This window comes from Stegastes partitus, unplaced genomic scaffold, assembly GCF_000690725.1.
Source record: "Stegastes partitus isolate 25-593 unplaced genomic scaffold, Stegastes_partitus-1.0.2 Scaffold239, whole genome shotgun sequence".
NCBI lineage: Eukaryota > Metazoa > Chordata > Actinopteri > Pomacentridae > Stegastes > Stegastes partitus.
The window spans coordinates 588462-616408 of record NW_007577970.1 but is presented as its reverse complement, the minus strand read 5'-3'; the positions used below and the strand labels follow the sequence as shown (position 1 = coordinate 616408).

The window sequence follows — 27947 nt, the reverse complement described above, 5'->3', positions numbered from 1 at the left end:
GACAGTTTTGTCCCCCATTTATCAACCTGTTCCTTCATGTGGTGGGCATAAATGACAACGTCAATTGCAAAAGGGAAAATTGTCTCTTTATTATTTATTCCTCCACACAAGACAAAGCCATTCACCAACATTTTACTGACATCAATTCCCATTTTGATATAAAAGTTTTGTTACACCATGAGAAATCATCAACAGTTACAGAAACTACCCCTCCGAACCATCAAAGAGTGTGCTTTCAGAATATTTGTGCGTTTCTATTTTCAATGAATGCTACAGATTTAGGTAAAAGAACACTACAGAAGACAACAAGATTTTCACACAAATGGCACCATAATTGGTCCGAGCATGTAGTATGTGCACAAAGAAACGGTAATATGAAAATAGGAAAGTGTCAGTTGTCAGATATCAGTTTTTCACATACTAAATGAGTCCCTTTAAAGGTACCGACTGACTTGGCAGCAGAATAATGAGGTTTAGCAGCTGCACCTTTTACCCACCTACCAAAACACATAATTCAATAATCTCAGTTAACATTGTGATGCCAACCTCCCTTTTTCCTCCCGAAGAGCTGATCCTGTTCCTCTAGTTGACTCAGTGATGCACAAATACAGACGGTTTGTTAACCATTTCAGAAAAACACAGCAAGATTGTCATTGGTCACAAAAACAGCTGGTTAGGAAGCAGTTCTACATGTTAAATGTGTTTTAAGGAAGTAAAGATACAGTGGTTTTGTGGTTGAGACATAGCTAAAGAAATTAAGTACCATGTGTTTGACTGGAGAAAAACAATACCATGCTACAGCAACATTTTATAAACTTTATGACACTGTGTACTAAATCTAGTATCTAACTGTACTAATACCTCTTTTAGGAATGGAAGTAAGAAATTCACAGATTGTAGGAAAGAATACAAAGGTTCAATGTCAAACACTTATTCTAACAGTTTGACCGTTTGTGATACAAATCTGCAGCACAAGGATTTATCTGCCCATTACAGTGGCCAGCAGGGCCATCCGGATGTACATGCCATTCTCCGCCTGACGGAAATACGCTGCTCTCGGGTCTGTGTCCACCTCGGCACTGCAAGAAAAACACACCCACGAAAAAGGAAATTAGTTGACCGACTACACCAGAATTTCAAACAGACCACATATCAAACTGGTACTGAAAAGGCTGCTCTCAAGAACAATATCATTAAATATCAGTACATGAAATATTTCTATACCTCTCAAAATACCTTCCTGATCCGACAGCTGATCAACACAAATGATTATTATTTCCCGCCATTTCCTCACATTATATATTTACAAAGAAAGTAACCAGAGGGGAGCCACAAAAAGCACAAAAACTGAACCTTTACCACATCACTTACAGGAAAAAATTTAGAATGTTTTCTCGGAATATCACAGCTCCTCCTTCACCCCACTTAAGAATATATGGCTGAAGGGTTTGGGATGTGACTCAGGCGAACAACAGTGGGATATAATATGTTAGAATGTTTTTTACATCATTGTCTTACAATAAAGTTATCGAACAGAATTACACAGGACCTACTTTACCCCATTAAATTTAAGCAAGATGTTTCCTAACTCATCCTCAAGATGCCATCACTGCAAAACATGTATTGGATCAATTATGCACATTTTTTGGGAATGCAGACAACTAAAGCACTTCTGGAAGGCTGTACATGATCTGACTGTCAAAGTTGTGGAAACCTCGCTGGACATTACACCAACACGCTATCTCCTACAGAACTGGACAAGACACTGCATCCCACATACAGGAAGAGGATCAACATAATGTCCTACACTGCAAAGAAATGTATCCTACTCAACTGGAACCAGCAGAGACCCCCATCATTTAATATGTTCAAACAAATTCTGAACGAAACTTTAAGACTGGAACAACGATGACTCATTTAAAAAAAATAAAGGGGACATATTCCTGAGGATATGGGAAACGCTTATGGACCTCTGACACCACTAACTTTGGCACGGCAGGCTTGAACCTTGTTTACAAAAGAGACCTATGAACTTTGGCCATGGGTTGAGTTGAAGTACTGTTTATTCATATGACTAATCTGTAAACAGTCTTATTCTTTGCCATTGTATTTATTTCTTTATTTTGTGCTGTTTCTTTTCCTTTTCTCTTGAGTCCACTTCAGGCCTCGGTCACAACCGGCCGTACAGGCTCCTACGGCCTGTCTGCGTCCAAAATGTGTGCAAAATGGTACATGCCACACAAATCCGTCTTGCAAAATTTCGAGGTCGCAGACAGCCCGTAAGCATGTAGAGAGGATCTTTGACATGTCAGAAAGATTCTATGAAATCTCTGCGAACAGCGACGCAGCAAGTGTAACTTGCTCCCCCTGCAAGGAGTTTGTGAGTGAGACGTGCAAATTTTTATGGCACTGTGGGAAGAAAATCCGAGGTCTAAGATGCTCGTCGCACGCAAGTGGGAGGGAGGGAGCAAGTGCCTCTTGTGTGTAAAGCATGGTGCACACACTCATGAACAAAACTGAACACACAGTGGGCGCGCATCACCCCACACCAGGAGTATAAAAGGCGCGGTCACGGCTAGTGATCGTCGATTGCATTATTGCGTCAAACAAATAGTGGCTATACCATATTATAATCAGTTTTGTATTGCTGTAAGCAAATCTACCTTTGCAAACGAGTTCATTTTAATTACTGAAGCAGTGGCAAGATTTTCTACAAATCCATGTGAAAAGATCAGAGACAAGGGCAGTAACAAAGTCAGATGTACAGTTCAGGACCCTGGACAGCACAGCGCTACCTAGAGCACGGCGCTGCATGTCTCAGCGCAAGGGCCGTTTCTTCTGTCACTGCCTCAGTATGAATGGATGAAAACACCGCATCTGATCATATGTTTTCACATTCAGAATACAAGCAGCGTTTTCTTACATTTCAGACACACATACACACAAACAGAGCACAACTGTTGGCTTCATTGCTGATGCGCAGATCTCACACTATATTGGGACATAACGTTAATGTTTTTAAGAGGTGATCATTAGTAAATATATATAAATAAGTGTTACAGCTAGTCCGTGTCTCCGTTGGAAGAGTGGGTCAGTCACTGGAGATGCTGATGGTCGGTATCATGCTGGAAGTCAGTCCCGGGGCTGACAGTGACACTGCAGGCGAGCTGTCACCGCCAAGTTTATTTTCATCACCATTTCTTCTAAAGTTTCAACTTTTGTCCTGAAATAAGTTTGCATCCGATCAAAGCAGGCTTGATCCTCTCTTACGCATTTCTGACGGAGCCTTTGCAACCTTTCCTCTACATCTACGACCTCCACAGGGCCCAAAATTTGCAGAGGACGTACGATCCCAAAAGTCGTGCATCCGGTTGTGACCGAGGCCTTAATCGTCTTGCTTTTTGTTTTCCATTTTATGTTTTACCTTCGTCTGTTTTGTTCTATATGTGTAAAAAATGTTGAAAAGCGAATAAAAAGATAATTGAAGGAAAAAAAAAAAGGAACCTTTTTTGGTCCTATTAGAACCCCCTTTACACAAGCTCTCAACCTCCATCACATACAAATACGATTATGTTCACATTACAGACTGGAGGACTGGGATAGGGATCCCACGGGACTTAATGTGAATCTCACGGGAGCAGGCGGTTTTAATTTTGCTGCAGGCTGGAGCTGGTGGTCAAAAATTAAACTGCAGGCCTGGGGATTTACCCCAGCCGGAAGGATGGAGTTGAGAAATGAAGTTGAAAAGAAGATTAAATCAGGTTTTTACAGTACACAAACAAAGAGGCGCATGTTGTTGCTGGCTAAGGGATGACGAATTGGACTTTGGTACAACCAGTGTGCAAAGTGCACACACTAAACAAGATGCTATTTAGAAATATCTGTTATGATGGACAGGTATGCATCTCTTTGTTAATACTATACAGCACAATAACGGCAGTAATAGTCAGAAATCTAGTGGAAGCGGGATTAAAAAACGGTCCTGCACAGGGCTCTGTCACAAAACTTTGTGCTCAATACCGATTTTGTTGTCAGATTCCGTCTTTTTGTGTTGATCATTCATGGTTGTAAATGACAAGAAAACAAGAATAAGAAACAATCATTTGTGCTACAGTCATCAGAAACATTAATAAATCAAGTTTGCCTTGAAAAGAAACTTCTCAATAAATGTCCAACAACTTTAAAACTCATCCTCCGCTGTTGTTGATGCTGAGAAAGCTTTGCAGAGAACTTCACAGTTTACAAAACCTGAAATTTTGGATGCTTTCAAATGCTCATGCAAAGTTAGAATAACCACCATCGTAAATTTAAAAACATTTCTGGTACTTTTGGAAACAGGCATAACACACTTTGACCTTTGTCTGATCACGTGATAATTTAAGTGTTAGTGTAAGTATATTAAACACTGGGTGGGTCTTACCTGATTTCATTGACTCTGGGCAGCGGATGCATCACCACCATCTTCTTCTTGGCTACGGTCATAATGTGAGGAGTGAGGATGAACTGACCGAAACACTGACAGAGAGAGAGACACAGAGATAGATTCATGTGAGCCTCCTGCTGCTAGATTTGATCAAACTTGGCACAATTTTATCCCATGTTACTAAAAATACCGATAATGATTTTGAACAGAGGAGATTTAAACCTTTTATTTTCAATTCACTCAGTAGTTTGTGATTAAGGATCCATAGTAAATCCAAACCAAGCTTCCTATCAGTCGGAAAAGGTACTATCCTTAAATGGCAGATGCAGCATTAATACAATAAAGACAATAAAGAGAGGCACTGAAAAAAAACAAAACAAGTCAATATAACTACACTGCCACTGGAGCCAGTGTTTCAGTGTACTCGGTCTCATTGGCTCCTCACTGGCATATTTAATGCAATAAAGTCGGTCATGGTTGAATTCTTTGTGCTTGTACACGATGAGAAAAATTGCCTTTATTCTTCCAGACATCATTCCATGACATATAATCCTCTGTATTTTCTAAAATATGATACATTTCATTGCAAAAACCTCTGATTAGTCCCTGCTTCTTTCATTGTATGTAATGTGCAGTTATTGCTCCTGGAAGAGTCATGAATAAAAAATATGTTTTCAAATTTGTGTCTCAATCATCAGTTTGTCTATCGGAGCATTTTCAGTACAGATTGCTTTAATGTGACGCAATTTAAACATTCACCAAAGTAACAAATACAAGCATGACAAAATGATGTCCTGCATACTGTGTAACATGTTGGCAGGACATTAAAATAGAATTCTTAGTATTTGTCTTACATTAAATCAGAAGTAAAGTAAGATCAGCTGATGAAACTAGACTTACAGCTTTGTACTCCTCCTCAGACGCAAACCTCTCCTTCTGGATCCTCGTCATGTAGAGGACGTCGGTCTCAGGCAGAGCCTCCTCGATACTCTCAAACTCCTCCTGCAAAAATACACACACAAAAAAAAATCATACCTGGGCTTCTTTTTTTTGAAACTGAGAAAATAACATTCACATACATATTCATTTAAAAAAAGTATTTTGTATGTATTTGTACACTGTGCGTTCTGCTATCTAACACTGTTTGGTCCCGACCTGTTTGATGCCCTTTGAGGCCACGTAGCTGATGATCTCTGCTGGCATGTGGAGGTTTTTGGGAGCCACATAGCGCAGGGTGATGCGGTACTGAGTCAGCAGTTTGGCCAGGGAATGAACTGTGCGGCCGTGTTTCAGATCCCCAACCATCGTTATCTGACACCAAACACAAGTTAGAGTGAGTTTCTCAATCACACACACAGCTTTGATCTAGTTCCGGATCAGGACTTAAATCTAAGTTATCTCCATGTGCCTTACCGTCATGCCGTTGACCGTCCCCAGCTCCTCTCTGATGGTGAAGACGTCCAGCAGCGCCTGGGTCGGGTGCTCCCCAACACCGTCTCCAGCGTTGATCACCGGCTTACGGCAGTGACGGGACGCATTCTGTGTACAATAAAGGGAGAGAAGTTACATAAAGAGAATGCTGAAACTCCTAACAAACTGCATCAAACAACTATTTTCATGTATTTAATGTATTTTTTTTCTATGATTTAGTGTCAGAAGTGGAAAATAAAATTCAAGGTGATGTCTTCAAATTCTAAACTAAACAAATTCTAGACTAAACCCTCTTTAGTCAAATATGTACAAAACTACATTTTAACGACAGAATAATCAGGATGAAAAAATTAAAATGAGCAAAAAGATCTAACAGAATTTTTGCAGAGAAACATGAGCCCACAGTGAATAAAAATGTGGCAGGAGCAAATAACATCCAGACACTGCATGAACTTGCCATGTAGGAACGTTGGATATTCTACTTATTTTTCTCCCAACTCCAGCAAGGATATATGAAAACGTAAGCTGTTCAGTTATCTGAATGTCAGTGATTTGAAGCTATGCTGAGCTTTACAAAAAAAGAACAAAAACGGTTAAAACAGCTTTGTCAGCCCTGAAACACACACCTCTACAGCTCCAGGTGTCGGGTGACGGAGCACCAGGACGTCGGCGTAGCAGCTCATGGTCTGAACTGAGTCGGCCAGCGATTCTCCTTTCTGTGTGGACGAAGTGGACTCGCTGAAGTGGACGACGGAGCCGCCCAGACGCTGCATGGCTGCTGCGAAGGAGCTGCTGGTGCGAGTGCTGACCTCGTAGAACATGGACGCCATCACCTTACCCTGGACGACAAAGAACAAGGAACGAGCTGGGCTTCAGACACACCAGGACCAAACTACTGTCACAGAAGAGCTACGAGGACTGGTGCTCTGGTTACAAACTGTGTCATCCAACCTCACTGTATTTTAGGGCCTCTAAGACCTCTTTGTAAGCATTTGACAGTTTAAACTTGTAGCATGTCTGCAGGCTTTATAATTTAATAATGAATAAAACAGTAACATGAGAACCGTTCTGGAGGTACCTTCAAGATGTCCACACTTCGCTCCTTCTGAACCATCAATCGCAAAGTGTGAGCAACATTGAAAAGGTGTGAGATCTGAAAGGAACAAAAACACAACATGTGGACTGTTAAGTTCAGCACGTACAATGATGATTTAAATTTGAATTAACACAACATGGTATCATTAAGAGGATTATCAGACTAGAGAGACCACGTCCCTGCTTTATCATCCTGTCTGCAGTGTTGCACAGACAGTTTATCACTTCTGTGTTTTTACCTGCTCTTTGCTGAACTGCCTGACAGACAGGATGTGCTGGCCCACCAGCGGGTGCAGCAGAGGAGATGTCTGGAAGTGTGACACCTGTCCAGGAGGTATCTGTCCCGGGCCGGACTGAGGGGAGAGCAGCCTGGACAGAGGAGGGGGATGGCTGTAACCGTCACCGGCGCTGGCTGCTGGTAGCGCGACCATCTCTGCAGAGAGCACAGAATCACAGTGTAGCAGTTACTCAGTGGAAAACAGAGACCTATAAACAGGTCAGCATATAGAAGGGGGAAGTAGTAGTATTTTTATATTCAGCTTAATGACTCTTTAAAGGAATCTTCCCAGAGCTTATTGCACTGTAGTAGTGAAGGTTTCTTGATTAGAAAGGTTTTTGACACCTCCAAAAGAGAATTTAGCCAGAATCACAGCAAAGGGTCTCATTTACTTCTGACATTTTTTTCTCAAATGGTCAGAAATAACAAAAAAATACATACATTTCTGTCCAATAAGATAGCACAGGCTCATTGTCTTTACTCTATACAGCCTGATTAGACTGATATAGACTGACTGTGAAAAATTCTGAAAAAGAGACAATTCCTGTTTTTCCCTGGTACCATTATTCATTATTCAGTGTCATAATTTTAGCAATGCTAGTTGTCAAAAACAAGTTTACTTTAAAAAGGCTTTGGTTTCAAAGTTGGTGTGGAAAATCGTGTAAACTCAGTGGTACTGCCTATGGCACGGTGACGTCCCTACATTGTCGTGGAGTGCAGCTTAGAGGACTGTTTATATTCAACACCATAGAGAAGAAAAACGTCCAGTGTCAAGCTTAGGTTTACCGCTGTAGAGAATTTAACTCTGACCTGAAGGAGTATCTATTGAGTATTACTTGACTTGTAGTACCTGGTGGTAGTCCAGGATCAGAGGAGCGGTGGATGCGAGGCGGCAGCAGGTAGCCAGCCTCTCTGGCAGCGCGACGAGGGCTCTGTGCTCGTGTTCGGACCAGACCGTCACGGGGAGGAGTCGGACGCGTTCGCTCAGGAGTCTGACAGAACAGAACCATGATTGAAATACAGACTGCAGCCTTAAAACTAGTACAGAACAACAGTCAGGTCAAGTCTGCAATGTCAATACCTGAGGGCCTTCCTTAACAGGTTCAGAAGGTTGAGCTGAAGCGGTGGGCCACGTCTTCACATCTTCACCATAACCTGGAGGAACCAGCACCTAAAGGAGACGAGAAGTTTGAACGAAACAAATCAAGGCACATGCATACATAAATATATAATGAATAAAATTAGTGTAAATCCTCCTCTCTGAGATCAGGAAATAACAGATAATCATACAATTTTCATACTATTGTGTAATTTTTGTAAGAACTGTTTTACATAGTAGATTTCTTTTACACAGCTTTTGTTTGCTCCTTTAAATGGCGACATAGGCTAAAAAACTCAGCCTCCTCATCTGTCAGAACACTTGTCATTTTCAAATATCGCCTCTACAAAGTAGGGGATCACGAACCAGCATAGGAAATTAGAACAGTCATTCCAGTGATAAAAGTCTGATCACATTAAGTTTACCCTCCTGATGTTTACACATATAGCTTGGAAGACAAAGAGTCTACAACGAATAGTGTGCGTCTGAGTGCTGACCTGGCCGTCGATGTAGGCCACCTCTCCTCGTAGGACCACGCGGCGGACTTTACCCTTCACCTTCAGACCCTGGAAAGGCGTCCACTTGGACTTAGTGAACTGCATGGCCTGAGGAATAACCCACTCCTGCTCCAGGTCCACCTGACAGACAAAGACCAATAAATGTTAGAACTGTGCCTCATTTCTCATTATGTATAAAGAACAGCCTCCTGTGTATCTGTGTACCTCCACGTAGGTGTTTTCCTGGACAGGCAGGTTGAAGATCCTGCGTGGATTGTCATACAGACGTCGGACGATATCATCCAGAGTCAGACGACCATCGCTGACGGCGGTAAGCAGCAGCGGCAGCATCGTTTCCAGGCCTGGGTATCCAGGAGGAGGACGCTCACTGTTCTTCTCCTCCACAGAGTGAGGTGCTAAGAAAACAAACAAAAACTATAATCAGGACTAAAAGAAAGGGCTGATTTCTGTGATCAGTGTCTGGAAAGTGTGCGCTCACTGACCGTGGTCTGTAGCAAAGCAGTCGATGATGTCCAGGTTTTCCCACAGCGCCTCCATGTCCTCTCTGGTTGCCAGCATGGGTCGGACCTGCGCTCGCCCGTCACCGATATCTGGCACATTGTCCTCACACAGAAAGAGGTGATGAGGAGCCACCTCACATGTGACGTGGATGCCCTTCTGCTTTGCAGCTCGGATGATCAGGATCTGAAAGTCATAGAAGAGTAACCAGTATTACAAAGTGTAGCCAAGATTCTAAAACATACATCAGATGAAAGTACTTAAAGTTCAATTAAAGCACAAGTTTATAGCATAGGGAGGATGTGCATAATACTCAGAGAAGCCTAAACAAGTAGACACATTAAATTACACACATCAGTAGACAGATGAAACTCCACTAAACTCCAGTATGCTCATCTTCTTTTTCAGATACAAGTTCTGCAAAAGTTTGGCTTCTAAAATGAGAATGAAGGAAACTGTCTCCTTACCTCCTCCTTCCTGGCCACGTGGCAGATGTGAACGGGCCGCTGGTAGAGCTGAGCCACCATGAGGATGGCAGCCACCGTCTGCCTCTCAGCGTGAGCCACAATGGGCATCTGCTTGGGCCACTTCTCAAAGTGCTTTAAACAGAACCAGACAGTTTAGTTGAAACACCTCTAATGACATTGGCTGTAACTTTTCATGATATTTCTCTGAAAGTTTCTCTCCAAAACCTTTGAGTCAAATGCCACATTACGCCATCTTTAAAAAAATAAACAGCTTATAAATAAAAAATAAAAAAAGAAAGGAAATATACTATCGTATAAAGGAAAAATGTGATTTTTAAGCAGAATGCTGCCATTCCCTCCCTTTAGTTTAGCTTAAGGAACGTTCTCACACAAAAAATAATGGCAGTAAACCCATTTGGTAACAGACCCGACTCTGGTTATAAGGGACCTGCAACATTTAAATCACTATTTAATCTCATAAGAAGCAGTGACCTTCCAGTGGTTGGTCATTACAAAATTAGACTGTGCATCCAAGCACAAGATAATATGAAACCCTCTGATGACTTGTACATCAAAGTGTGTGTGTTCCTGGAGGAGAAATAGGGCCGGAGTGCATAAATAGAAGTCAGTTGTCAAAGGAGAAAAAGGTGGTGTTCTATTAAAGTGTAGCATAAATATACAGAGATTTGAAACAAGCTGGACCTGTCAGACAGTGAGGAGTAAAAAAACAAAACAAAAGAACACCACAACCTAAAAGAACATAAAGCAGACCAAAGCAGCCCAAGAAAAGTTCAGGTAAACACATTTTTTCTTTATATAAAGAAAAAAATAAACAGATTTGTCCTACCTAATGATAAACAATAAAATCTACTGGGTAGATTCCGCCTACCTCCATCCACAGTGAGACGTTGTCCATCTTGAGGGTGGAGTACGTGTCGTTCAGGTACATCTTTAGGCCGGCAGCCTGGCTGGCGATGGACGGCAGGACGGCAGCATTGTCTGAAGCGGCGCCCAGATACAGAGCGTAGTCACAGCGGCAGCCTGCTTTGGCCAGCTGATACAAGATGACACAGTATTTAGGTTTTATCTCCTATTAATTAAACTTTTTCTAAACACATTTTACTTGGGTAAAATACACTAAGAGGCAGAATACAAATCTAAACGAAAAAAAGAAAATCCTTACATTATACTAACATTACTTAGACATTAATTCATTTTCAGAGTCTCAACACTCGATCCCTTTCAGTGTCTCACTATTTGAACTAGGCGACTTACAGAAACAAACAAAGCGCAACAAACAAGTTTTTAAAAATCCACGCATGTACCTTCTGCACCAAGGCCAGAGTGCTGCTGTCAGTGATGGCGGGTGCAGTGTTGGGCATCGCACACACCAGAGTCACTCCTCCTGCCAGAGCAGCTGCTGTACCAGAGGAAAAGTCCTCCTTGTGAGTGGCACCGGGCTCCCGCAGGTGAACATGGACGTCGATCAGACCTGGGATTCAATCAAAAAAAACGATTTGACCGAATACCTTCAGACATCCAGTGTGAATACATGCACGCAAGTAACCTGCTTATCTATATGTGTTTATAAATTCTACAAGCTCAGGTTTCTGGGACATGCATAGTAACAGAACTAGGACAACAGGTTAGTGGGCATTAAAATGTAATCAGTTTTTCATTTATCTATTAACTCACGCCAGCAAAAGTCCATTCACTATAGAGCTAAGTACCTCCAACATACAAAAATATTCATAGCATTTGTTGCAACTAATATCACAACTATTTGATGAGTGTTATTTACTGCTACAAGGTTTCAGCACAGCTTGATGTCAAAGGTTGACGAATTCACATTTCAGAAGCATCCCTCAAAGATGGCAAGAAGCATCTGTTGTCAGTATCAGTGACAGCATCTGTGTTTTAGCCACTTGATTTAGTTGTGTTTGATCAGTTCTCTGCTACAAACACCCTGACATTATGAAGAACAAGAAAGAAAAATGTCTGTTCTATATTTTAAAGCAGCAGACAAATGATCAGAGCTTCTGACATCAACTACAATCATTTGGGGGAAAAAAACACAACAACAACACATCAATCTACTGCGTTTGCCAGCTGCAGTGACTCACCAGGCAGACGGACGAGCGTCTGGGAAGCCATGCTGTCGATGTGAGTTTTCACTGGTGGAGTCCTACCGATCTGACGAAGAGCCTGCACACAAGTCCCTGCATATCACTTGTGCTGCCGTGCAAAGCAAATACTTGAAACACTATGCAGGTTTTACGGTTAGCAATCCCTTTAGAAACAAAGCAAAAAAACAGAGACAACTTACCTGAACAAAGAGCTTGGTGCACTTGATGTCGATGATGAGTGGGACGGAGTAGTCGATGGCCATGCGTCTGGTCCTGTAGCCTTTGGTGACAAAGGAGGAGAGCCTCCGACCTCCGCTGTTCCTCATGGAGAGGTTAATGACCAGGTCGAAGTGGTTCTCCTCCAGGTAGTTCATGATGCTGCGCTGCTTCTCCTTGGTGGCACATTCGCTGTCGTCCTCCTCAAATGGCCAGTCGACTGCAGTCACCTGGAGAGGACGAGTTAGACAAAAGGCAGCACAAGAGACAATATTAGGCCATATTTGTTGGTTTGTAATCATTTTTTTGTTATCCTGGTTTCTCTTCTACAACTGTAAACATTTAAAATCTTATGAGTAACTGAGTACTATTTCTAACAGTGGGTTGATTTGATTGTTCTCTAGAAATAAATAACCCTACAAATAATCGAATTCACGCTGTCTTTGGCGAGCACCATTACAGAATCAACATTTTTACATCTACAAGTATAAAGAGATGTTCAACTGTGGTACATTTCAATCCTTTAAGGTTGAAATTTACATTATCAAGATGAAAGGTTTTACTAAACAAGACTTCTCCAGGTGCCACCGTCTTTGATTTGTAATTAAATGTTTCCTGATGGTTTGATGAAGGAAATCCACATGTGAAGCATATTTGAAGAGAATTACCTTGACTCCATGTTCTGTGTAGAAATCAGCAGTCCCCAGACTGGCGTACAGGTCGTATCCAAGAGACTCCAGAGCCTGCACAGTGGGCAGCAGCTCGCTCTTGTTCTGCAAACACACAAATCAAAGCAAACAGTTACACGCATTTGATTTTGATGCAGTTTTATTGTATTGGATGTAATGGTTATATCATTTATTGTGTCTAGTGTGAGCATTTGTTGATTAAACTGTATATTTTGACCCCCAAGAAAAAAGGCTGCCAAGGTCACAACTAATGTGGATACGAATAATAAATGATGACAGCTCAGATACACTCAGTTGTGTTTGGAATTTTATGGCTTGTTCATTCATTCTGCATTGTCTGGTTATTTTTATCAAGCACACACTATCATGTGACGGTTTTGTTTGGATGAAATCTGCACTACATTTCCACATGGATGTGCAGCCACAAAATGCATCTGTTCAACACAACCCAAGACTGTGATGTGCTACTGTGTTCCACTAAAATACACAATTTCAACTGCCAGCTGGATCACTTGTTTAGCTGAACACAATGTTCACATCTGCTGCACGACCAAGTCATCAGTGTCATCTCTATTTAAAGAGCGTGTCTGATGTCTGCCACAACCTGCAAGTACCTTGTAGCTGCCGATGGAGAGCAGGATGTTCTTCTTGGGGATCTTGAAGCCTGTGGACAGCATGGCTTTGAGGTAAGCCTCGTATCTGTTCTCCCCGAAACAGGCGACTTCTCCGGTGCTGGTCATCTCCACCCCGAGCACCACGTCAGCTCCGGCCAGACGAGAGAACGAAAACTGAGGGACCTGGAGGAACCGTGACATGTGGTTAGAACATAAACTGTATATGAATGATGGATGTAGCCACTGTGACATCGTCTATTGGTTTGTTTTTGAAAGCTTGAGTGTAGAATTTAGCCAAAAGGAAGCCAAAAACAGCAGCACCAGCTAGTTGCAAACAAAAAACAAAACAAAAAACTCTGGTTATCTACAAATGAAACAATGATTTTTTATTTTTTTCAAATAAGGAATGTTGCAATCATTCTTTCATGTCAGTTGGCATTAGCAGGGTTTCATTGTATCCAGAGACAAAGACAGCAAAATAAGCATAAACAGCAAATCAGAACTTATTCAACAAAAGAAGCTGTTCCCATCATCTATGAGGCACATTATTCCTTATCCAAAAAGTATTTTTTTTAAAAGTTATTTCAATGTTTCTGTTAACTTTTTCTAAAACAATACTTCAAAATGTGCAGAACACACATGAAAACATGGCTTGTGAGGTGAAAATGTTAACAGATTATAAGCCATGATTACTCCAACAACTGAACAATATGCTTGATTGGAGTCTGTCAACCTACCTTAACCCCTACAATCCCTTTCCCCCTCATCAGGCCCACAGGCTCCTCGTTCTCCCCCATAATGGCCTGAGTCGCCAAGGCAACGAGGTCCACTCCCAGCGTCTTGGATACAAAGGGGAAGGAGCGGGAGACTCGGACGTTGCACTCAATCACCTTCAGCTGGTCGTCCTGTCAAAAAAAGTAGAGACAATACCTTAAAATGTTCTACTACAGAGAGAAAACGCACAAATCCAACGATTCCACAGCAGTAAATCCTTGTTTCCAAAAGTGACAACTAAACAACTTGAAGTCAGTCATCCTTGTAGCTCCTCTTTACATCATTCTGTAATTTATACCACTTCAGTTTTTTTCTAAAACTCACTTCCTCTCCTGCTTCTTTATCAATACTTGCAAATGCAAACATAGCTAAATGTGGCTGTCTGCTACAGCACTGTAAACAACCCATGTCAGCAGGAGAGAACCATCTTTGATCTTTGTTAAATAAAGAGAATTAGGAGAACAGTCTCGCGCCTCATAAAATGTATTAGTGAAGAATATCATCGGACCACCAGGCAATAAGAAAAACAAAAGGGATAAACCTGATTGTAGTATCAACGTACATTTGTTCATTCCTGTGGTTAGGGTTAGGTATGCTTTAGCCGAATAATCAAACTCAAAACCCACTTTGTTCCACTTCATTCATTAAGCCCGACACTGTCTACATGCTAAAGCTAATTTATGTTGGTGATGCATATGTCCTGCCAGTGCCAGTATCAGCTGTCGTTGTTGTTATTGTTGACAGCACAATAAATAGACTCTAGTGGGACTGTTTTTCTGAGCTGACTTAAAGCTGAAATTGCTTTCTTTTTTTAAAATCTTTTTTCCACTGATGTGTCTTGCTTATGAAAGTATGACAGTGGTTCGTTTTTAAATCTACTTAAATCTGTGATGTGAGCAGTGATTTGATGGGGTGTCATCAGGCTACATGTGTTTCACTAATTAGCATTTTGCTTGGTTAATTGTACTGCATGTAGCCACATGTGCCACCTAAAATCACAAATGGCTCATTGTTCTGGCATTTTAAAACCATCTAGTAAGCATAAGGTTGAAGACTACATGGAAACTTATCCTTGAAACAAGAGTGTCTGTGAGTCTGATCCATATTTAACACGGAAGAATTTCCAGAAGGATTCTCACCTTGGCAATAAGCTGCAGGTTAAAGGGTCCAGTGACCTGCAGTTCCTGGCCGATGGCATGAACGATCATCTTGATTCTCTCTATGGTTTTCTGATTGAGGTCCTGAGGTGGCGTCACCAAGGTGGCGTCGCCAGAGTGTACACCGGCGTTCTCCACGTGTTCAGAAACCGCAATGGCCATGACGACACCGTCACAGGCTACTGCGTCCACGTCTATCTCCTGGAAAATGCAAAAACATTACGGACACAAAAAATTTTGTTAAGTTCATTTAATAAACTTTATATTGAGAGAACATTGAATTAACAGCAACAGCTTGTCATCTTTGGTGAATTTGGTGGGTAATCTATGGTCTAGTTCTGTACCTTGGCCTCCTGTATGAACTTGGAGATGACAACAGGGTGCTCCTTGGACACAGCTACAGCGTTACTCAGGTATTTCTCCAGGTCACTGTCACTGTAGGCGACATTCATGGCCGCTCCGCTGAGAACGTAGGAGGGACGAACCAGGCAGGGATAACCAACCTTCTCACAAAACTTTACAGCCGACTGGAGGTGAAAAAAGAAGTAAGACAGAGATGTGAAAACCGAACAACATTTGGTTGTGCACTGTGGAAAGAACAATAAAGCAAACACTTTTGTTGTCGCTTTATTACAGAGAATAAATGCATCCATATCTCAAACAATGTCTAGATTTCAGAATCTTGATATTTATTGGCACATTGTGGCAACATTTATCAGCTCGATCTGATGTTTTTTATTAAAATATCTCCACTGTACCTCGGTTTCAGACAGCTCCTTCCACTGCGGCTGGCTGATGCCGATGGTGTCCAGCATTCTTGAGAACTTGAATCGGTTCTCTGCGCAGTCGATGAATTCAGGTGAGGTTCCCAGGATGCGACACTGCTGGCGATGCAGCGACATGGCGATGTTGTTGGGCAGTTGGCCTCCCATCGAAAGGATCACTCCCTCTGGGTTTTCCCTCTCGTAGATATCCATCACCACCTGAGATGGGCATGAACATACATTAACCTCGAAATCATCAGGGAAAAGCACAAAGCAATGCAATGACGCTGCTATTTGTACATTTATAAGGCTGTTTATTTTACTTTTGGGTGAGGCTGCACCCACAGAACTGACTTAAGACCCCTCTAAAATACAGCCCGCTGTAATCCACAGAAATAGGAACTAAAATAATTGACATCAACTGAGAATAACAGCTGTGTCTGATCAGCAACAACACAATAAGTGAGTGATAAGCATTTGAAAGTTGCAGTGGAAAAGTCTTACCTCAAAAGAGATCTCATCGAAGTAGAGGCGGTCACACATGTCGTAGTCTGTGCTCACTGTCTCTGGGTTGTAGTTTACCATGATGGTTTTATAGCCCATCTGCAAATGAAGTAATACTCTTTTGGTAACTTTGATCACTGGATCCAGACACAAACAGTTAGCTATCATTGCATTTCCTAAACACAGTGTTGTGAGCTACACAGCAAGAGAAGTATCTCTCATTTTAGGTTAAAGGTCAGGAGCTAAACCATGAAAGATGCTCTTACAGAACACTGCTGGTTACATCTTTACAAACTGGTTTAACATCTATTAGCATTTAATAAATTCATTCACGTGATCAAAATCAGATTGAGAAAATACTTAATGTGCAAACACCACATTAAGTGTTGCTGAATCAGGAAGAGACCCAGAGTCTCCAGTGTGATCGTCTCATGTCGGCTTTACCTTCCTGAGCTCTGTGATGCATCCGACCGCGCACCAATCAAACTCCACGCTGCTGCCGATGCGGTACACCCCCGAGCCGATCACCATGACGTGCTGATCGTGGAAGCTCAGGTCGTTCTCGGTGCCGTGGTAGGTCAGGTACAGGTAGTTGGTGTGGGCGGGCCACTCGGCTGCCACCGTATCAATCTGCTTCACTACCGGCAGGATGGACCAATCGTGACGCAGCTTTCTGACAGCCAGCTCCGTACTGCGAGGAGAAAAAAATTAAATGGGAAAAACTAAAAAGAAAACAGAAAGAAATAAACTTCAGACCATCAATTTGTTGTGTGTTTAAGACAATCTCATATCACTTGATTTACAGTCTAATTTATCCGTATACTGATGAAAAGTTAGCCTCATGGCAGAAGACCCATCTTGTCCTTCAAGGTCATCTTTCAGCAACATTTTCTTACTCAGTTTGTTGTGCCAAACCACTGTTGCAACCAACTTCAACATGACTCTGTGACTGTTCCCTCACATCTGTGCTGACTTTCCTGCTCACCTCTGTACAGCCAGTGCTATCTGCTTGTCTGAGAAGCCCAGCTGTTTGGCCTTACGCATCACCTCTGGAGGCATGGTGCTCTCATCCTGGACAATTTTAAAACAAATGTGAGTGAGAAGAAACTGAATCTACCTTACAGCGACTTGAAAGTGATCGTAATTGTAAAATCATCTTTACCTGGTTGTACGTCTCCAGCAGTCGCTCGTGGTCGGCGATGTTCTTCATCTTGTGCAGGAACCAGCGGTCGATCTTTGTGAGCTCGTACAGCTGGTCCACTGTGTAGCCGGCTCTGAACGCCGCCGCCAACACAAAGATACGCTTATCTGTAGGAGTCTGCAGCTCCTGGTGGGGAGAAGGGGGGAGAGCAAGGAACAATAACATGTTTAAACTGAGATAAGTCACTATTGTGGTGCTGCTTGTTGGTCAGCCATGAAGATCTGGTAAAGATTTGTTGGTTTATTTTCTATTTGTCAGCCACACACAGTACCAGTGGAAAGTGATCTACTTAACACAAAGTGAAAGATTCCTCAGTAAACAAAAGAGCAGTGAAGCTGCTAACAGCATTATTGAAAGATAAAGCTGACAGAATGAAGTGTAAAGCCTCAGCAGACCATCAGCGCCATCTGTTGGCTCAGTTTAAACACCACAACACTGACTCTGCTGCACCATGTGAAAGCCCTGAGCTCTGACTGGTGATTTCCTGACCTTTTATATTGAATTTTCTGGCCTTTTTTCCCCTATTCAATGCAGAATAAGAGTTTTTTTTTATTTATTTTTTTAAACATTTTCCTCCAACATGTGCTAAGGTTCATTCAGCATGTGTAGGGGAAAAAAAATCTATAAACATTGATTCTGCTTTTCACTATAACTACAATTCAATAAAGTATTTCATTAGATCCTGCTCAGACATTTCCAACCCAAACCTATTAGTATGACACACTGGTACAGACTGAAAAGGCGGTTTGACCAAACATAAGTATTGGACACCGAGTAACTCAGCACAGGTTGAGAAAATAAGGATTATAATATTTAACAGTAACTATTATTACCACAGTCACACCTTTAAAAATACATGCAAATAATAAAAAATAAGATGGAAAATCTGAGAGGAGGTACAAACCTTTTCAGAGACGGGCTTGATGGTGTGATCAAAGCCGACACAGTTTTCATCTACCATCCTCAGAGCTTTCTGGAAGGCCTCCTCAAAGCTACGGCCGATAGCCATCACCTCACCTGTTGGGGAAAAAGGTTCAAACGCTGTGTGTAATATCTAAACTAACTGCGATGGCCTTTCTGTTAAATTATCCACCTTAGAGATTGAAAGGCCAATCGCCCAGCTTAACACTCATTTGCATTAAAGAGGCTTCTGATTCTCCAAAAGAATTTGTATAGGCCTACTTTCTGACAGTGCCGTTAAGCTCTAAACAAAGAAAATACTAATAACATAGTTATTCTCTTACCAACACTCTTCATGGAGCTGCCAATCTTGGTAGAAACTCTGAGGAACTTGCTAAGATCCCAGCGAGGCACCTTCACCACACAGTAGTCCAAACTAGGCTCGAAGTTTGCTGTTGTTTGGTTGGTGACAGAGTTTCTAGAGAAAAATAAAGATGTACCGTCAATATTTTTCATAACTCAATCATCAATTGAAGGGTGTCATAAGGTTGAGGATTTACATCGAAACCAGAAACAAACCAAAAAAGCATCAAAGCAGTACAGTACATACTTGATCAATAAACTACCTGCAGCCTGGTTAACAACTTGTACACAGAGGAGCAAGTAGTTGGAGGATATATTCAGCATATTGAAATGTCTTTGCACAGAGTTGTAAATAAAAATAGCCTAGTTTGTAGCGGTGAATAAAATCAGTACATAAATCCATAGCATGTGAAACCACCATGCATGCTGTACATATTGACCTCTTTTTTTCCCCCATTTTTGTAAAATAATCAAAGAAATTCAACTTGTTTCTCACCATGGGTGTGCCGTTTCCACAGAAAAATAAATAAAATGTAACAAAAACAGAGAAACACCAAAAAACTGCTTGGAGTTCAGACAAAAACAAATAAATAAAAATCAGAGCAGGGCTTGCTATAACTAAATTTTTTTGAGTACTGCTGTCAAAACAATACCTAATTATGAAAATTATATATAAATTATTAAAAATCTTTAACAAAATAGGCCAAACCAGTGCAGCTACCTTGGTTGTTGAACATTATCATAACACCAACTTCTCCAAATCTCTTTGCGGGGCACAAATAGCATGAACATCAGTACTGAAATTATTCAAGTTCTATGCTCTTCCTAGATATTCTAATGATTTATGAACATATTTGTCCAACGTCGTTCAACTGAGACACTCACTTGAGCTGTGGCAGTGGGATCCCCAGGCCAAGTTTAGCTGCCACGTAGGCCAGAGGATAACCAGTTGCTTTACTGGCCAGAGCGGAGCTGCGTGACAGACGGGCGTTCACCTCGATGATGTAGTACTGCAAAACGTCATACACACAAGTTACAACAGACTGTGTGTTTGCATGGATGTGTGCTTTAATTCTTGTACAAACCAGCCTATTACTATTAACACTATAAGACAAGCACAAACCTCTCCTCACAGACAAGTTATGTGCTTTCAAACCCCCTGGTCTTTATGTTTACCTGTTCAGATTCAGGGTTCAGGGCGTACTGGATGTTACACTCGCCCACGATGCCGAGGTGCCGGATGACTTTGATGGCTGTGTTCCTCAGCATGTTGTACTCGTGGTCATTAAGTGTTTGACTGGGTGCCACCACAATGGATTCCCCAGTATGGATGCCCAGAGGGTCAATATTCTCCATGTTACACACCTAAACAAGAAGACCAAACATAAATTGTTAAGAAGCACACCATGAAAATAACAACTGTGAAAAGCCACTGTGAATCACTTTTAGATATTTTAATACAGTTTATTATTATTCGTCCACCAGGCTCTTCTTACTCACAGTGACACAGTTGTCGTAGGCATCTCGGACCACCTCGTACTCGATCTCCTTCCAGCCTTTCAGGGATTTGTCCACCAGCACCTGAGAGGTGTGGGCGAAGGCTGCGGTCACCAGAGAGGTGAGCTCGTCTCGGTTGTTAGCAAAGCCGGAGCCCAGACCGCCAAGAGCGAACGCTGAGCGAACCAGGACAGGGTAGCCGAGACGCTCAGCAGCCGCCACTGCCTACAGCAAGAGTAAACAGATCAATCGAAATCAAAACCAGAGGAAAAAAAACAATATAAAACCTGTGTTCTGTGGGGATTGTGTCTACTCACCTGCTCCACTGACAGCGCTGCTTCGCTGGGAGCAACGTGTTCATTGATCTCTTCCATTTTCTCCACAAAGATCTTCCTGTCCTCCGTCATCTCAATGGAGGCAACCGGCGTTCCCAGAACCTTGACCTTGTACTTCTCCAGGACGCCCAGCTTGGTCAGCTCCACGCCACAATTCAGAGCAGTCTGACCGCCGAAAGTCAGCAGGACACCATCCGGACGCTCGTTTTTTATCACCTGCAACAACAAAGTGGAAGGACACGCGGCATTCATTCCAGGAACCTGTCTGGATATTTCAAAAGGTAGGTGGTATTTCCACATATTCTCCTTTACATCATGAGTTATCACACTTTGCTGACTACAGAGTTCCAAGAGAGGGAAGCCGTACCTGTGTCACATACTCTGGTGTAATCGGCAGAAAGTAAACTTTATCAGCCAGACCTTTGGAGGTCTGGACAGTGGCGATGTTGGGGTTGATCAGTACAGTCTGGATATTCTCTTCTTTCAGAGCCTTGATAGCCTGGAAAGCAAAACAGAATAACATCAGCTGGAATAAAGAAGGGTAAATATATTGGGACCAACTTTAGCCTCAAGAAGTGAGCTGAATTGCTTTCCTTCAGAGAATCACTGACTCCTGGTTTGTCATACGTCATCCTAAAATACCCCTACAGACAGTTTTACCAAAGAGGTCTTCTTTGACAGACCTGGGAGCCGGAGTAGTCAAACTCTCCAGCCTGGCCGATGGACAGTCCTCCAGAACCCAGGATCAGGACTTTCCTGGGTCTGCAAACCTCCTCAGCCTTTGGTGAACCAGGGAAGGTGAGGTGGTCCATCAGACGCTGCTTTACTGGAGAAGGTCACACACAAGCACTTCACTTAGTTGCTGCTATTTGTAAAAACCACAACTTAATACTAAACAGTTTGTCGACAAATTGTTTCCAACAACATGAAGCCTTTACACAAGCCAGGTTTACTTCAAGGTGTCTTTAGCCATTCCATGAATATTTCACTGATGCACAATATTCTGATTAGCTGGCTACAGAAATCAACTGTATGATTCACAATGAGGCTGTTAAAATCTAAATACAATTTGGCCTTAAGGCAAAGCATAAAAAACAAAGGCTAAAAAGGTAATTACCAGATTTTGCAGCTTTGCCCTCTTTGTGGTCTTTTACTGTGTTGAGGAAAACATCAAACAGGCCGACCAGATCCGTGGGGCCGGCCATGTGCTCGGGGTGGAACTGAACACTGGAAAAACAAGCATTTAATCACATTTTTAACATAATTCTTCTGGGTGTGAATGACTGTATAAGTTCTCATCTCAGAGACCGTTACCTGAACAGAGGTTTTGTGTTGTGTACGATGCCTTCGTTGGTGTGGTCGTTGGCGTTGGTGAAAAGCACATCCCAGTCTTTCGGCAGGGTGTCGGGGTCGACGGCGAAACCGTGGTTTTGACTTGTGATGAAGCAGCGATCGGTTCCGTTATGTATGCACGGCTGGTTGTGGCCACGGTTACCATACCTGAGAAACAACAGAAAGATTGAATTCCCTTTAAAATAACTCAGTTTTAAATATGCTGTCCACTCTTAACATAAAGGTTATGACTGACCAAAGCCCTTATTGGCAAGTTTTGCCCCTCTGCAGCCTTCTCAGTAACACTTCAGATAGTTGTTTCTCACCATAAAATAAATATGTGGAGAGGCATGACTGTGATTTTAATGATCACCAGGAAATAAAAACTGCATGTATAGAATTAAAGGTAAAATCTGACGACTTTGCCACAAAATAAAGTTCAAAAAGAGTTTTCTGTGAGATTCTACTTCTCCTAAGCATGTGCACAGTTTCACAACAGTGACATGATTCACTGGATGCTTCCTGGTTTATATGTTAAACGCAGGCCATCAACTTTTTCAGGGTGGAGCTTGTGTCATAACAGCCATCTTGAGTGTTACGGAATTTAATCCAATAGATTTCTACTGAGGAGTCTTTCAGTGGTGAGTCTCTCCCTCATGAGATATATTTTAGGTACAGTGATACACTTGTAGTCTATGAGGATTCCTTAACCTGAGCAGCTTCTGATGAGACATTACCAGCGGTAGAGGCTGTAACTGTTCCATCATTTGGGGTTTTAATGGCGTGTGAGAAAGGTAAAGAAAGCCTATTGCATCTGCCATATTAACAATAGCCACAACATTCTGATGCTTTTCAACAAAGCTTCTTCATGTGAAACAAAATCCATATTAATAATAATAATTGATTAGATTTATACAGCGCTTGTCTTACTCAGGGAGTAACTCAAAGCGCATACACACTATAAATTATTCATTTACACACATTCATTCCGGTGGTGGTAGCTACGATTACAGCCACAGCTGCCCTGGGGCAGACTGACAGACGCACGGCTGCCATTCTGCTCCTACGGCCCCTCTGACCAACACCTCAAACAATCCATTCATACGCATTCACACCAGGCAAGGTGGGTGAAGTGTCTTGCCCAAGGACACAACCACCATGACACAGGTTATAGGGCAGAATCGAACCGCCGACCTTCCGATCATTGACCGAGGGTTAGGGTTAGTGTGAGTGTGCTTGGTTGTCTGTCTCTAAGTGTAGCCCTGTAATAGACTTGTGACCTGTCCAGGGTGTGTCCTGCCTTCACCCTGAGTCAGCTGGGATAGACTCCAGCCCCCCACGACCCTAGTGAGGATTAAGCGGTGTATAGATGATGGATGGATGAATTCATGTAGGAAATAACTGAAACTATCAATTAAATGGAATTCAAATTCCTTAAAATGCTTTTTTTTTTAAAGGATGAAAAGGCTACACAGTGTTAACATGCAAAACAAAGTGTGTTTTAGCAGAAGAGCATCTACCAGACACCAACTTATATTTGAGTGTCAGTATAATCCAGATAAGATAACTTTATTGATTTCTCACTGTGGATATTTACAACTAGCTCAATTTGACAGGGCTTTCAATCTTCTATCCAAGTAAAAAGAAAAGACTGAACAGGATTCAGGGCCAAATGTCGATAACTGTAGTTTGTTACAATTACAGGAATCCCTGCAAACTAACTGTAATCTGTCTCTTGAGATGCCAACAGCATTCCAGCAGGGCAATGGGAACGTTTGCTGCTGGCCACCCTGACCTTCACACTGAGCCTGATAAAGCTGCCCTCTTCGAACCCCTCAGATGTGTCTGTGAGGTGCAGACCGCCTCGGCTTGTATGCTGTCGTGTTTGTTCAGCCTTTTTCATAACAAAACCGCTCAGTCCAACACTCCGGTGCTCGTAGAGGAGACGCCAGACTGCTGAGAACAGCAGAAACCTGCATTTCACATCACAGCTCTCCCAAAGAAAGTGTGTGAGAGGGAAAGTCTTGTGTTTCTAGAGAGTGTAAAGGGTCACTGAGGGCACATTTCTGTCTTTGTCTTGTTCCAAAAATCTTCTGTAAGCTTGGCAAAAGACCGACTGAGCTCCAGACATGAGTGAATGCCGTCACGACGTTATAAATTAAATTATATTTGATTCTTTAAATGTGTCTTTTGCTCAACTGGCCAATCAATTAACAGTTTAACATAGTGTAAAAGCATTACAGTTTACTAGAATCAGATAACTCAATCTGTTGGCCACAAATGTTAGTGATAAATCAAGAATGTACTTGTACAGACATCGCAGTCTTTGTTCAGAATCCCTTCAAACAGTTTGGTTTAATCACGTTATCTGTTGGTGTATGCGAGTGTTCAGATGGAGCTACTGACTTCATCTTGTAGGTCTTTGCTCCGATGACCAAAGACAGCAGCTGGTGTCCGAGACAGATACCAAAAACTGGCTTTGGCTGATCCACACACACCACCCTCCTCACGTTGTTGATGGTGGCCTGACAGAGCTGGGGATCCCCGGGACCGTTACTGATGAACAGCCCATCAAAATCTGGAACAGACAATTAAAAAAACACCTAAGTTATCCATACATGCCAGAATCTCAAACACAGCGGGACAAACAGCTGCTGAGGTTGTAGTTAAGATGACAGAAATGAATTGTAGTGCTTGATTTAGCCAGAGAATAAAAGTGAACTTAAAGATGCTTCTGGAATTTACGGTGTAGTAATTTTTGATAATTCAGTGTGACAGTTAAATTAACAAAATGTATGGCTGTTGAATCTCCAGTACCGCTGCTAATGCCAACCCATCCAACCGCATGGCTCAACAGGATCAAACAATGAGTCAGAGCATGATAAAGACATCCTACAATCCTTATTGACATTTTGCACACCGTCTGAAAGTCTGAATGAACTCAGCTGTATGTTGTGTGTCACTGACCGGAGGAATCCAGCGGGTGGTCCCAGGGCACCACAGTAACACAGGCTCCTCTCTGAGCCAGGCAGCGGATCTGGTTGTACTTGATGCCGCAGTCCACCACTGTGATTCGCAAACTTCCACTCGGGTTGAACACTTGTGGCTCCTGCAGACAATCAGAAGAGAAACAACCGAAATTTTAACAGGCAAAAAAATTGGCAGCCAGCAATCAGGGTCAGAAGAAGCAAGTGTTGTTTACAACCTTGTCAGATCTTTTATTTCTTAGTTATGATGTGTAACACTGAATCCAAGCTTTAGTTTGGTTATACATTTAAGATCTTTGCCTGATCTTTTGAGTCTGAGGCAGACAACATGCATAAAGTTCAGTTTTTAGTTGAAGGTTCAGAGTTTATCATTTAAAAAAGGGGGAATTATTCAACCTTTCAATCCCCGGAGAGCTGCGAGTGCTGCTGTGAGATGGCAACAAAAGTCAGAGTGGGTTACCTTCATGGAGACCTCCTGCACCAGGTTTCTTTGGTCCGGGTTATCAAAGGGAATGTTGTTCTCACGAGTCCCGTCCACAACCAGCTTCCCCAACATGGTGCCCTTCTCTCTGATCTTTTTGGTCAGACGGCGAGTGTCAACGCCTGAAGTAAACAGAAACCAGTACATTGATTTATGTGTCAGATCAGTCATTTATAATATGAATATAAGACTTCATTCTGCATGATTGTAGATGAAGATTTTCTGACCTTGTAATCCAGGAATGCCTTGCTCTTTGAGCCACTGGTCCAGTGACTTGACTGAGCTCCAGTGACTGGGACTCTCTGCCAGCTCTCCAATAATCAGCGCTGCAGCATGAATCTTGGACGACTCGAACCACTGAGCAAGACAGCAACACCAAGAAAACATCACTTTGCAGTGTCGATGTAAAGCAGTTCATCAAAACTACCTCCAAGAACAAAAGAGTCAAATAGTTTTACCCTTTACTTTTGGCTTTCCACTGGGAAAAAAAATCCCTATAGGAGGGCACTTTAGTAGTGCACACAGGCTCATCTAAACCACATTTCTACCCAAAAAGAAGCACGATGATCAAAAAAGTTGAAGCAAAACTTTCAATAAGCACCCACCTTGCTTAGTCCAAATTCTCCCTCTTCATCCTTTGGTACACCATAGTTACCAACCAGAGGGTAAGTGAGGGTCAGCAGTTGGCAGCGGTAGGATGGGTCAGTGAGCGCCTCGGGGTATCCCACCATGCCAGTCTGAAACACTGAGCACACAAAACACCCATCAGTACACGATCCACACAGTCATCTGTCACATTCGTGCATCGCTCACCAAAATGTTTACTTGTGCTCAGCATCAACTCACACAACTTCTGTAATTGTTTGCATCTGCTGACTTTTAATTGAGACTGTGTTGGACAAACTTTTCCTCAGCAGTAAATTTAAATTGTACCCACCTACTGGTGTTTCTGTAACAAACCTCTGCATGGATTATGGCATCCAGATGGGAGGGTTTTTCTACCAGTAGATCTGCATTCCGGTTAATTGAGAGTAGTTTTCCCCCACCAGACTACGTCTAAAATTCCGCCACTTTAAAGCTGCCAAGCTCACTGGCAACGCTATACACCTCATAAACAAAAGTTTGGACTTGTATAAAATCACTATTATCTCATCTTTAATTCGGCTTGTAAACATATCACAGGTGGAGTAAAAATCACGGTTTACTTGTGAATGGCATTTACAAGAGGACAAGAAATTACACGTGGGTTACGCGCATGACAAATGACAACATTTGCTAACTCAACTTTTAATTGATTGATTTTTGAACAGAGTTTGGCTGCACGCTCCCACGGGGAGAACAGGAGACAGGTTCTCGGGGGATTTGGGTGTTAGAACCCTGATAGGTGTCCGCTGAGGCACATAAAACGTCAAAATTCTCAAAACACACAGCGGCAGAAGTCATCTGCCCACACAGGTGGATTCTGTTGGCGCTAACTGAGGCAGCACAGGGTTAAAGTGAAGTTTGCTAACAAGTTCGTGACTCACCAACTTCTCCCGACACCGACACGTTCGCTCCAAAAAGGCGGCCTCTGAACGTCGTCCCGTCCTCCAGAATCAGGGATGCCATCTCTGCCATGTTGTGTGGGAGGCGGCTAAAGCTAAGCTCGGTTACCGGATGACTGATGAATGTTTCGGAGCGGTGATGAGTCCACGTGAACCTCACGCCGCGCGAAGACGCAGGAGATGCAGATGAGACTAAGGAAATAATAATAAAAAAAACGACTAACACCAGATTTAGCGGCCGGACACAAACCTGTCAGCGTTTTAATGAATCCTGTGTACAAGCCGGAGCGAAGAAAGTGAAAAAGTGAGTTTAGCTGGATTGTTCACCGGTGAGAAGGACGGGACGATGGGAGCAAAGTGTTCCACACGCGCCGCCAGCAGCGTGGAAGTCTGCCGCAGCGTGCAGCGGTCAAGTTTGACGCACTGACGCTCCGCATCCACGTCCAGGATTTTCAAAGTAAAAGTCCACTTTAGTGACAGAACATTTCAAACCGAGGATTTACACAAGCCAAGAAAATAACTACAATGGCATAAACAGACAAAAGCAATTTTTTTAAAAGTCAGTTAAGACAAAACAAACTAAGATAATAAAATACAGTCAGATAAAAAAAAAAAAATAAAATATAAAACAATACAACAAATAGACTCAGGAACA

At 42.4% G+C, this 27947-nt stretch overlaps 1 protein-coding gene across 1 annotated transcript; it reads right to left on the bottom strand.

Annotated features, from left to right (window-relative positions):
• Positions 1-64: 64 nt before the first annotated feature.
• cad (carbamoyl-phosphate synthetase 2, aspartate transcarbamylase, and dihydroorotase) lies at positions 65-27657 on the bottom strand. Its single transcript, XM_008281623.1, has 44 exons — positions 27275-27657; positions 26354-26493; positions 25976-26105; positions 25728-25870; positions 25248-25389; positions 24687-24858; positions 22263-22448; positions 22066-22175; positions 21632-21774; positions 21316-21447; positions 20931-21164; positions 20617-20838; positions 20293-20481; positions 20002-20126; positions 19098-19231; positions 18758-18870; positions 17815-17979; positions 17638-17723; positions 17097-17343; positions 16653-16751; positions 16143-16367; positions 15729-15911; positions 15367-15585; positions 14191-14358; positions 13454-13636; positions 12819-12923; positions 12135-12380; positions 11932-12013; positions 11134-11300; positions 10698-10862; positions 9809-9940; positions 9326-9527; positions 9048-9238; positions 8823-8963; positions 8308-8397; positions 8077-8218; positions 7189-7382; positions 6933-7007; positions 6481-6693; positions 5837-5962; positions 5579-5734; positions 5324-5425; positions 4421-4515; positions 65-1079 (listed from the first exon to the last, which is right to left on the bottom strand). The coding sequence occupies exons 1-44, from the start codon at positions 27363-27365 to the stop codon at positions 980-982; spliced, it is 6705 nt and encodes a 2234-aa protein (XP_008279845.1). The 5' UTR covers positions 27366-27657; the 3' UTR covers positions 65-979.
• Positions 27658-27947: the final 290 nt, after the last annotated feature.

Excerpts from the sequence above, each read along its gene's own strand:
- cad (XM_008281623.1), bottom strand. The coding sequence starts at position 27,365 with ATGGCAGAGATGGCATCCCTGATTCTGGAGGACGGGACGACGTTCAGA. Across the intron at positions 21,165-21,315 it reads CACCAGAGTATGTGACACAG|GTGATAAAAAACGAGCGTCC; the intron begins GTACGGCTTCCC and ends TTGTTGTTGCAG. Across the intron at positions 6,694-6,932 it reads GAAGTGTGGACATCTTGAAG|GGTAAGGTGATGGCGTCCAT; the intron begins GTACCTCCAGAA and ends TTTGTCGTCCAG.